Raw genomic sequence first — 11,259 nt, 5'->3', positions numbered from 1 at the left:
GTATCAAGAACGATGAAATCAACAGAAAAATAGAATTTATTCATTTTAATTAAAACATCTTCTATAATACATCTATGAATTTTCACAGAACGATCAGCTAATTGAAGTGTTATAGAAGTTAGTTTTAATTCTCCTAGACCAAGTTGCTTATAAACAGAATAAGGCAATAAATTCACACTAGCTCCTAAATCAAGTAAAGATTTGTTAATAAAATGATCACCAATGATGCATGAAATTGTTGGACAACCAGGATCTTTATATTTCACAAGGATTTTATATTGAATTATGGAGCTAACTTGTCTAGTTAAAAATGCCTTTTTGGAACATTAGTGTTTCTTTTAACAGTGCTAAGGTCTTTCAGGAATTTGGAGTAGGCAGGAATTTGTTTAATGGCATCTAAGAATGGGATGTTGATACTTACTTGTTTGAACACTTCTAAGATGTCACTATATTGGTTGCCTTTCTTGAGTGAGAGTAATCTTTGCGGAAAAGGAGCTTTTAGAATGGAAGGAAGAATTTGATCATTATCTTTTGACAAGTCATTTGTGTTGGAACTTTGAGGTTGGCTTTGATCTTTTTTAACTTGAGGTATGTAATCGGGTTTGGCAATTTGTTTTCCGGACCTAAGTGCTGAAATAGACTTGGCTTCTTCTTTATGAGTAGGAACTCCTACTTCATATTGGCCTTTAGGATTTGGGACGGGTTGGCTAGGAAATCTCCCTTTTTCTCTCTCAGTTACGGCATTGGCAAGTTGACCAAATTGTGTCTCAAGTTTGGAAATGGATTGAGATTGATTTTGCATGATTTGTTGGGTGGATTGCATGAATTGTTGTAAAGTGTCTTCTAAGGAAGGCTTTCTTTGTGGAGGGAAAGGTTGACTTGGTTGGGCATGATTCAGATTTGGCATGTTGAATTGGTTTCCTTGGTTCATTTGTGGTTGGTTTTGTCTCCATGTAAAATTGGGATGGTTTCTCCAATTAGGATTGTATGTGTTATAAAATGGGCTATCATTTGGTTTACCATATGAATGTAATGCATTAGCCTCTTCGAAAAAATGTTTCAAGAAAAGGACATGATTGATCATTATGACAAGTACTAGCACAGACATCTTTTTTAGGTTGAACATGAGAATTCATAGTTTGACTTATGACTAAGGCTTCTACTTTTCTTGCTAATTTTTCAAAAGATGTTCTCGAATCAGTTTCTTCTTTAATTTCATATTTTCCTCCTCTTTTAGGTGAATTATTTGCTCTAGACCTAGGCTCAGAATAATTCCATTGTTGTGAAGTAACAGACAATTCTTTAAGAGCTTCCCAAGCCTCTTGCCCTTGTAATTTCAAAAATTTTCCGGTATGCATAGATTGAATCATTTGTCGGTTTGAAGGGGTTAAACCATCATAAAAATATTTTGCAAGTCTCCATTTTTCAAAACCATGGTGGGGCATTTTAATAATAAATCTTTAAATCTTTCCCAACATTCATAAAATTCTTCATTATCTTTTTGATAAAATTCGGAGATTTCTCTTCTTAAATTATCAGTTTTGGACATGGGGAAAAATTTAGCAAGAAATTTATTAAAAAGTTGATCCCAAGTTGTTATGGTTCCTGTTGGAAGTGAGTTTAACCAAGCTTTGGCTTTATCTTTTAAACAAAAAGAAAACAACCTAAGCTTAACCGATTCATTCGAAAAATTTTGAAAACGAAAAGTTGAGCAAATATCTAAGAAATCTTTTACATGCATATAAGGATCTTCTCTTTCTAAACCATAAAAAGAAGGCAACAATTGAATGATGGGTGGTTTAAGTTCAAAATGAGTGGCATTAGTAGTAGGCAAAACAATGCATGATGGAGCATTAGATGAAATAAGTGAAAAATATTCAAGTAGCGTTTTTTCTTGCGTAATATTAGGTTCTTGTTCCATTATGCTTAGATTTTCAAAAACACTTTCAATTTCACCTAAAGTTACTACTCTTTTTACCGAACGATTTTTAGAATCATGTTGCCAATGATGCATGCAATGTCACAAATTTCACAAAGAAACACCAAGTAACACAAAATAATCTCAAGAAGATAAATTTCTAATGTGGAAGATCAGTTATAAACCGCAACCACAGAGCATACTTATAACACGAAGAGATTATGATTTTAAAAAAAAATTAATTTTTCAATTTTTTTTATTTGACTTGTTCTCAGGCCTATTTGATTCCACTTACTCACAACTTAATAAAAACTCCCAGGGGTTAATTATTAAGTGTGGATGGGAACTTTGCCAAATTTCCTTTAAAAAATTGCTTATGTTGAAAGAACAAGCTTTGTTTTTAGTTTTTTTTTTTTTTTGTTCAAGTATGTTCTTAAGCAAAGTAAATAAAATTACAACTAAATAAATACAATAAAAAAATGACAATAATAATGATAGATAGTTATATTAAAGTTAGGAGGCACAAAATGTCATCAACTAACTATAATAATAATAGTAGTAGTAATAATAATAATAAAATTTTAGGAGGCACAAGATGTCATCAACTAAAATGATAAACAAAAATAAAAGCTAGGAGACACTAATGCCATCACTAGAGGAGGGATAATAGGAGGCAAAAATGCACTCAACTATCAAGTATGTAAGAGGCACAAAATGCACTCAACTACTAAAGAAAAATAGAAAAAAAGGGTTAGGAGGCAAAAAATGCACTCAACTATCAAGTATGTAGGAGGCACAAAATGTCATCAACTACTAATAAATATGTATATATAGTATATAATATATAATATATAACAATATATATGTATAAATATGTATAACTTTCTCTTTTTTTCGAACCTTTCTTTTCGATTTTTTTTTTACTTTTTTTTAGATGAAAGTGAGAATAATAAAAAAAAATAACTAGTAGAAGAATATTACTTACCTTGTAGAAAGATCGTTTCTTTCTTGCAACTCCCGAGCAACGACGCCAAAAACTTGTTGTCCTCAAAAGTGAGTGTTTTAACATTTATACTCGCAAATGCACGAATCGTTTCGAAATAAAGTGTTCATGTAAGTGCAAGGTCGAACCCATGGGAGTTGACTAACATCAAAAGAAACTATTTCAAACAAAACAAGAATATTCTAACCTAGCTCCAAATATTTGATGGGATTTTGGTTTTGCAAAATAAAATAAAAGACAAGTAACTAAAATACTTAAGATTAAATATGAGTGAGTATGAAAATAATTTTCAAATAAGATGTGTAAAATAAGATAATTAAGATATTAGAATCCACAAAATGCAAGTTCAATAATATTTATAAGCATATTGATTTCCAAATTCAAATATAGTTGAAATAAATCACACTATATTTTCTATTTAAGCACAAGTTATTTTCAAAAAGATGGGATTTTTCTTCACTTATAAAATGTATAATTTCTAAGCATTAAATGTGTTACAATTTAATGGAACTACACAAAATCAAAGAAACTATGTTTAGGCAAAATATGATACTTATGTTCTAAGAATTAGATGTAAACAATTTAATGGAAGACTATCATATTTTTGCATAATGAAGAACCAAGTGTAACATGCTCTAACAATCAAAAATACATGATATTGAAGATGAAAAAGATATATTTTTGATAAAAAATCCATGAACTTTATAGCACAAATGGGAAATCAACATACAAAAATAAACACTATCTAGTTACATTTTACTTCATCATTATCTTAATAATCTTGAAAAAAGATTAGAAGCTCATAACTAGATAAAAATTACAAAAGATAAACATACTTGACATGCTCTTCAAAATGTAAAAATGGTAGAAAAAATGATAAGAAGAAAATGGTAGAAGTACGAAAAGTGTGGAATGAAATGGTGTGGAATGGAGAAGTGTTTAGGGGGGTGAAGAGGAGTTTTTGAAATGGTCTTCCAACACCATATTTATAGGCAAAATTGAGGGATTAAATTAATCAAATTATAATAAATTGATTAATTTAATTAGTGTTGGGAAGAGAAGGGATAAATAGAGTATGTGTAAGAGTGTTGGAAAAAAAAATGAATGTTTGTTTGGATGGAAAAATAGTGAAAAGGATAGGGTAAAAATAAATTAGAAATATTTATTTAGGTGAAATAAATTGGAAAGAGTAAATAGATATTTAGGTGTAAGTTGTGAGAAAAAGTAGGAATTTTTTGGTATTTTTATGTGTAATTTCGGGTGTGAGAAAATAGGAATAAACCAATTAATTTTTGTTTTTTTTTTCTTTCTTTTCAGCAGGCGGACACGTGGCGGCTGCTGGTTCGATGGGGCGCTGACGACTGGGCGATGTGGCGCGAGCTGCTTCATTGTGGGGCTGGCGAGTTGGGGACCAGTGGGACCCGCGTGGAAGAAAGGCACCAGTAGGAAGCAGAGTGCCACTCTCGGCTGTCTAGGGTGTGCCTCACGCACGCGTCTGAGCCGTTAGATCTGTAGGTGGACGGCTCTGATTGGGTCAAAGAGCTGACCGAGAGTGAGCTTTGCAAAGGGCCTCATTTGATTTTCTTTTGAAAATTACATTTTTGGCTCCATTTCTCCAATACTTCTTCAATTTAATTCCAATATTTTTCTTCCAAACACACCTAAAAATACATAAAATTAAGAGATTTTTTCTATTATAGACCAAAAATAGATGAAATTTACATTTATGGCCCTAAAAAAGGAAATAAACAAAAGTGGAAACTAAAAAGTTGGTAATTACAAAAATACCGGCTGAGAAAACGGAAACCACCATTCTCAACCATTTTTCTTCGTGACCAGCCGCAGCTTGTTCGTGACCCAGCGATCCAACCCCAACAACCCATTCTCAACCATTTTTCTTCCAAATCCAGCAAAATCAAAATCTAAAAAAATGTAGAACTCCTAGGAAACCAGCTGAATCCCGAAAATCCAAAATCAAAAACGAAAAGGGAAAAAAAAAAACCAGGAAACCTCCATTGATGTACAAAAAAAACTCAAAAACAACAATCATTGAACAAAGAAATCGCGATCAGAGGAGAAGAACCGAGTAGAAGGAGAGCTGGAAATCAAAGAAACTCACCCATGATTGAATCAGAAGGACAATTGAAGGTAAACAAATTTTTTCATGAACGTGGAAAAAAAATTTTAGTGTAGATGAATAGAAATTTGATATTAATTGATGAAAACCGGATTAAATTGAAAAAATAATGAAATATTGATGAATCTGAGAAAAAAACAACAACGGTTTGCATGAAAATAAACATTAAGGCATATAAATAGTTGCTACAGTGTTTTATTCTGAAACTGTTGTTTACAAGTTGTTTTACAGTGGAATAATAGTTGTTTGGGATCTAGAAACTGGAAAATATGAATCTACTGTTATTAATTGGTGATCAGTTTTGAAATAGTTGTTTGATAGTTGATTTAACCTATATAAATAGTCGGTCAGATGAAAGTGTTAGATGCATAAGTTATTGTTGGAAATAGTTGTTTATTGGTTGTTTTGACAGATTAAAATAGTTGTTTGCAACTACAAAAACTGAACCAAGTAAATAATTTACATTATTTCAGGAAACGGAACCATTACAAATATTGGTGCAGAGCAATGGGCATTGGGATGACAACAGAAACTATGTTGATTATGAATCAAGTGGAGAATTAATTTCGACCAAGTGCACTTTTGAGGAACTAATGAGAATAATGATGGAAGAACTCCAATGCAACCATGAATCAACACAACTACAACTGAAATATCAACTGAAGGAAGGAGGCCAACCACTACACATCAAGGATGACAAAAGTCTGTTGTTCTACATAAAGCTATTAACGAAGGAGGTTGATTTCACAAGGTACCCATTGTGTGTGAACAAAACCAGTAACACGGCACCACCTAACCAAACAATGGTGTGGAACAATATGATCATGGAATCGTATGAGAACAACGCAAGACAGAAGACTTGCAAAGAACTCCGGAAACAACACGGCAACAACTTCCAAGCAACAACTATCTGCAGACGATGGGATGCCGGTGAAGTTGATGCATTTTTCCTAGAAACAGTAACAGTGTCATCAGAATCAACCATACAACAACCAGACAACAACAGAGAAAAAACTACAGCAGTAGATGAATATTTTGACTTCACCGACTATGCAAAGCTTGTGGCTGCAGAAATGGTACAGCAACTAGAAAACAACCAGGAAGAAGAAGAGGAAGTGGACAACACAGAAATGATGATCATCAATGACAAACGACATGAAACAATAGAGAAGGGGCAAATTTACAAGGACAAAGAAACATTGATAAGTACACTATGCTACTTTGCAATCAAGAAGACATTTCAATACAAAGTAGTGAAATCTTGCACAAAAGAATACAACATAGTGTGTTTGGACACAACCGCAAATGGAGTTTAAAGGCTACAAAAAATGGAAACACAGAAACATTCATAATAAGGAGCTACGAAGAAGAACACACATGTGCAGTTACAATAAGATTTGGAGATCAACGACAAGCTACATCAAAGTTGATAGCAGACTTTGTAAAACCAAAATTCTTGAACCTGAAAACAAAGTGCAGCCCTGCAGACATAAAGACAGAAATGAAAGACAAATACGGAATAAAGATGAATTACATGAAAGCATGGCGTAGTAAAGAGCGAGCACAAACCCAGCTACATGGAAATGCTAAAGAGTCGTACAATCTCTTGCCTAGATACCTGTACATGCTACAGAAAACAAATCCAGGTAAAAAAAAATTTAAAAATTTTACTTTGATAATATTTGTGGAAAAACAGTTGTTTTTGAGTTGTTATTTCGTTGAGTACATGTTGTTTGAAACAATCCTGTTTGATTAAAATTCAGGAACATTAATAGACATAGAGAAAGATGATGATGACAGTTTCAAATATGCATTTGTTGCATTAAATGCTGCTATAAAAGGTTGGCCAAACTGCAAACCAATCATCGTGGTAGACGGTACATTCCTAAAGGCCGCGTATGGAGGCACGTTGCTCACTGCCAACACACAAGATGCAGAATCTAAAATTTTTCCACTAGCATACTGCATAGTTGATTCTGAGAACGATAAATCGTGGGAGTGGTTCTTAAAAAAAATAAGAGAAGCATTCGGGGTTCGAGAATGTCAATGCCTAATATCAGACAGACATGAAAGCATCATCAAAGCAACTAGGAAAGTGTTCCCTGAAATAACACATGGCTACTGCATCTTCCACCTCTTGTCGAACCTCAAAACAAAATTCAAGAAAAATGCAAAGCATTTCAGAGTGCCATTCTTTGCAAACTCGCAAAAGCTTACACGAAATGGAGTTTGAATTCCATATGAGGGAGCTAGACAACTTGGATAAGCGCATAAGACCGTACTCCGGAGAAAATTGGCCATGAAAAATGGTCAAGGTATCATTCAGAAAACAACAGGTGAAAACTAATAAGGAGGATAAAATTAATGATATGTTCACCTATTTATAGCGTTGTATTTGCGTTGTTTTTGCGTTGCGTTTGAGTTTTTTTTCCAAAAGTAGAACTATGACAGAAACTGTCCAAATTGTAGGTACTCTACCATGACATCAAACATAGCTGAGGCACTGAACTCAGCAAATTTAGCAGCAAGGGAAACACCAGTGACAACATTAATGGAGTGCTTGAGGGCACAAATGCAAGAGTGGACATACAATAATAGAAAGGAGGCACAAAAATGCACAACAAGGCTGACACCATCATCTGAGAAAAAACTCATAGGGAACTATGTACAGTCATTGCGACTAACAGTAAGTTCAGATTATCGTTCGCATAAAGTAAAATTAAAACAGTTGTGTTTGCATAGTTTTTTGGTTGTTTTAAAGTTGGTTTAAAACTTGCAGGTGAAACCAGCAAACCAGAACCTGTTTGAGGTGATAGATGAATACAGAACAAGAATAGTAAACTTGAAGGAGAAGACGTGCACATGCAATAGATTTCAAAAAGATGAAATGCCATGTAACCATGCAGTCGCCGTCATGAAGGACTTGAACATAAACACATACAACTACTGTGCACAATACTACACATCAAAAGCATGGCTGCAAACATATGAAGAAACAATATACCCGATTGGAAACGTAAGAGAATGGGAACTTCCAGATTTTTTTGAAGAAATCATAGTGTTGCCTCCAAAGGAGAGAATCAAGTCTGGAAGGCCGAGGAAAAGAAGAATGGCAGCAGCTTGGGAAACAAAGAAACAAAACAAGTGTGGCAAGTGTGGACAAAAGGGACATAACAAAAAGACCAAGAAGAATTACGGCATAGAAGTGGAAACAACTACACATCAACCAAAAAACAACTATATTAAAACATTTAGAAAACACATACTGCATATTACGATTGGTTGTTACATACATTTTTTTATTGTGATTTTTTATGTGGAGAGATATTGATAATAGGAAATTGGTATTATTATCATTAATATACAAAAGAACATCAAATATTATAGATAACTAATTAAATGAGTGGAAGAAGGTTGAAATTAATAAGAAGGAAAAATAAACTACATAAAGTGATTACAAATGCAATTTAGTTGTTTATCAGATGGTTGTAATAAGGTTGTTAATAGTATCTTGTCATGATTAAGAGTAAATATAAAGATTAAAAATCCAAAAATATGAACAAATTAAAAACCAATTCCAATTAAGAAAAAAACATGACAGAAACAACAACTTGTCTATGATTATGAACATAATCTGGTAATAGAAAAACAAAAGCTACATAAAAAAAAGTAGTATTTCCAACAACAACCAATAGATAACTAAGACAAATTCTTCTTTGGACCCTTTGGAGGAGCCTCATCTTCACTATCAATAAATTCCACTTCTTTCATGCGAGCATACTTATAGAACAACACAGCAAGCCTATCACGGTGTTTCTCAACATCAAATATGGGAGGAATCGGTTTCATATCAATAAAGTATTCGGCGAACGATGCAACGAAACAACCACAGTCACTGCAAAACAACCAAAAAACAACAGCAGAAAAACTTAGAAAAGGAAAATAACATTACAAATTTTAAAAACATTTGAAAATAAAAAATAAAAACAACTTACTTAGAGGTTTGTTGAGGCAAACCATCAACCTTAACAACTTCGAAAGGGTCTAAACAAATCGGTTTGTTTTCCTTTTTGAACTCATCAAACAAAGCAAAAAAGTGGGGCAACAACACCGCAAATGGTCGACAAGCTTTGATAGCAAGACTATCTTTCATAGCAGTCGACAAGGAGTTGTACATGTACACACGCCTTTCCTCAATATTCAATCGACCAAGAATCCAATGTGATTCAGTCTCCATATGGATGATAAAGAAAACATGATCGCACAAATGCCAAGGGGAACCACATAACATTTTTCTACCTCTTATATAATCGGCAATGGCATCTTTGGCAAGCTTATCAAAGAAAGATTTTTTTACGTGCAATAAATTTTTCATACAAAGCATGAATGGTTTTGAAGAATAAGCAATCGGTGGTTGTGAACTTAACCTTTGGCTCCTTTGCATACTTTCCTTTTTTACGTAGATAGTAAAAAATGATGTCCAGATGTTGAACAAAAAAATGATAAATGTTGGAAAATCAGAAAATGAATTATATTTCAACAACTTAAAAACAACCAACAAACAACATGAATAAAACTATAGACTGAAATTTTTGAAAAAAATCAAAAGAAAAAATAAATTAACTTACAGAACTAGTCAAACATTGGCCAGGATATGCAAGCTTGTGGAACCACATCTTGGTTGCAACATCTTCCACGCCAAAACGAAAAGGGGGAACAATCTTATCCTTACCCTTCAAGTAAACCTTCTCCTTATCATGCCTAACATTTTTAAAAAAAAAGTGAAACATAAATAGTAAAGTAAAAAACAAAAAATACAAAAAAACAACAAAGGTGCTGAAAATAAACACTTACGGATCTTTCTTCGATCGGCGTCCTTCACCAAGCCACAAGTCAAAATCAATCTCGTCTTTATGTTCTACATCTTCACCAATCTTATCATCGAGAGGACACAACCCACCACATACTTAACAACTCCATAACCGAACCATCTTTAGAACTAGAAATGGAAGAGTCATACTCCATAAACGGAGACGTCAGCGCTATGGGTTTCTTAGATTTCCTCTTGTCAACAAGAGGAGTTTCTTCAACGGGAATTGGGTCATCTTCAAGTTCAATGTTAGAATCAACATTGAGACTGTTGCACCCATCTAATATATTTTTTCCACAAAAATGAAAGAAAATAGACAAGTGTTAAACACAAAAAGTATGAAGAAACTAAAAAACAACCAAAAAAAAAATATACCTCAATACAAACAAGACGACGATCCGTAACCTCAACATTTTCAGAAACTGAAATCGTTTTACAAGGATCACCACCAATTCCATCCGAAGACATCCGTTTATATATGGTATTAAAAAGGAATTAGAGCATGGTTAAAAAATAACAACCTTTACACAACCAAAAAACAACACAAAAGCAACATTACCATAAGCTCAACTCGCTTTTACCCGGATGAAACAGTAGCCTCAACATCTATTTGAGTAGGGCCGTCATTGAAATCAACGAAATTCTTGATACAGAAAATAAAGGAAAAAGAAAATGGAAAAAAGTGAAGTTATTTTTTGTGAAATACTTGAACAACTAAAAAAAAACTACATAACAAAATAAAAACAACAAGTAAAATAATAAGACCAACAATAAATTCCGAACAACAAAATCTACAAACACAGCCATATAAATAACATAATAAATACAAATAAATAGTCTGAAAATAGTTGCAAATTTCTGAAAAATAAAACATAACAAGAGACATAACAATAACATAGAATTACAAGAGCACTACCTAAAACGGACTTACAACAAAATAAACCACACAAAGTAACTAAAACCTAGTTACATTGTCTACTTATCTACCTTCTCCTCACTATCAGTGGCATCATCATCACTGTCATTATCATTTTTTTCTTTTGAGTCAGAATCTTCATCGGGTTGATCATCCTTCTCTTCACCTTCACTACCCTCCCCTTCGTCATCACCCATAACATTCTCTTCTTCATTTTCATCAGTTTCTTCAGATTCATTTAAATCAAAATCTGCTTCATCACCACCTCCATCATCATCATTGGAAGAGTCACTGCCTTTTTCCTATATTGAAATTACATATTAAATTAGTATAAAACAACTTAAAAAAAACCGAAAAACAACTATTGAAAAACTAAAATACCTTGGCATAGGAATCGGCAAAAACAGTAGAAAAC

The 11,259-nt window shown here is 33.1% G+C and overlaps 4 protein-coding genes, 1 long non-coding RNA gene and 1 other non-coding gene across 6 annotated transcripts; 3 read left to right on the top strand and 3 right to left on the bottom strand.

The window, feature by feature from the left end:
• Positions 1-304: 304 nt before the first annotated feature.
• On the bottom strand, positions 305-1,108 carry LOC133039225 (uncharacterized). Its single transcript, XM_061118066.1, has one exon. It carries the CDS (start codon positions 1,106-1,108, stop codon positions 305-307), a length of 804 nt encoding a protein of 267 aa, XP_060974049.1.
• A 320-nt stretch (positions 1,109-1,428) lies between these two features.
• Positions 1,429-1,534, top strand: LOC115703364 (small nucleolar RNA R71). Its single transcript, XR_004009136.1, has one exon. It is a non-coding gene; the product is annotated as a small nucleolar RNA R71 (small nucleolar RNA).
• A 3,073-nt stretch (positions 1,535-4,607) lies between these two features.
• On the top strand, positions 4,608-7,291 carry LOC133039224 (uncharacterized). The gene is made up of 4 exons (XM_061118065.1): positions 4,608-5,069; positions 5,532-6,232; positions 6,343-6,704; positions 6,822-7,291. Exons 1-4 carry the CDS (start codon positions 5,043-5,045, stop codon positions 7,289-7,291), a joined length of 1,560 nt encoding a protein of 519 aa, XP_060974048.1. The 5' UTR covers positions 4,608-5,042.
• An 89-nt stretch (positions 7,292-7,380) lies between these two features.
• Positions 7,381-8,582, top strand: LOC133039223 (uncharacterized). The gene is made up of 3 exons (XM_061118064.1): positions 7,381-7,744; positions 7,838-8,263; positions 8,541-8,582. The coding sequence occupies exons 1-3, from the start codon at positions 7,538-7,540 to the stop codon at positions 8,580-8,582; spliced, it is 675 nt and encodes a 224-aa protein (XP_060974047.1). The 5' UTR covers positions 7,381-7,537.
• An 8-nt stretch (positions 8,583-8,590) lies between these two features.
• LOC133039458 (uncharacterized) lies at positions 8,591-9,363 on the bottom strand. Its single transcript, XM_061118373.1, has 2 exons — positions 9,054-9,363; positions 8,591-8,953 (listed from the first exon to the last, which is right to left on the bottom strand). The coding sequence occupies exons 1-2, from the start codon at positions 9,347-9,349 to the stop codon at positions 8,758-8,760; spliced, it is 492 nt and encodes a 163-aa protein (XP_060974356.1). The 5' UTR covers positions 9,350-9,363; the 3' UTR covers positions 8,591-8,757.
• A 1,357-nt stretch (positions 9,364-10,720) lies between these two features.
• LOC133038827 (uncharacterized) lies at positions 10,721-11,259 on the bottom strand. Its single transcript, XR_009688337.1, has 2 exons — positions 11,226-11,259; positions 10,721-11,146 (listed from the first exon to the last, which is right to left on the bottom strand). It is a non-coding gene; the product is annotated as an uncharacterized LOC133038827 (long non-coding RNA).

The sequence above is a fragment of the Cannabis sativa genome, chromosome 6 (genome assembly GCF_029168945.1).
Source record: "Cannabis sativa cultivar Pink pepper isolate KNU-18-1 chromosome 6, ASM2916894v1, whole genome shotgun sequence".
NCBI classification, from domain to species: Eukaryota; Viridiplantae; Streptophyta; class Magnoliopsida; order Rosales; family Cannabaceae; genus Cannabis; species Cannabis sativa.
This window is presented reverse-complemented; position numbering and strand designations above follow the sequence as displayed.

Coding starts and splice junctions, on each gene's coding strand:
- LOC133039225 (XM_061118066.1), bottom strand. CDS start 1,108: ATGTCTGTGCTAGTACTTGTCATAATGATCAATCATGTCCTTTTCTTG.
- LOC133039458 (XM_061118373.1), bottom strand. CDS start 9,349: ATGTTATGTGGTTCCCCTTGGCATTTGTGCGATCATGTTTTCTTTATC. Junction 8,954..9,053: donor TTGCCTCAACAAACCTCTAA/GTAAGTTGTTTT, acceptor GTTGTTTTGCAG/TGACTGTGGTTGTTTCGTTG.
- LOC133039224 (XM_061118065.1), top strand. CDS start 5,043: ATGATTGAATCAGAAGGACAATTGAAG. Junction 5,070..5,531: donor AATCAGAAGGACAATTGAAG/GTAAACAAATTT, acceptor ACATTATTTCAG/GAAACGGAACCATTACAAAT. Junction 6,233..6,342: donor CATGAAACAATAGAGAAGGG/GCAAATTTACAA, acceptor AATACAACATAG/TGTGTTTGGACACAACCGCA.
- LOC133039223 (XM_061118064.1), top strand. CDS start 7,538: ATGACATCAAACATAGCTGAGGCACTGAACTCAGCAAATTTAGCAGCA. Junction 7,745..7,837: donor TACAGTCATTGCGACTAACA/GTAAGTTCAGAT, acceptor TAAAACTTGCAG/GTGAAACCAGCAAACCAGAA. Junction 8,264..8,540: donor AGAAGAATTACGGCATAGAA/GTGGAAACAACT, acceptor GTTGTTTATCAG/ATGGTTGTAATAAGGTTGTT.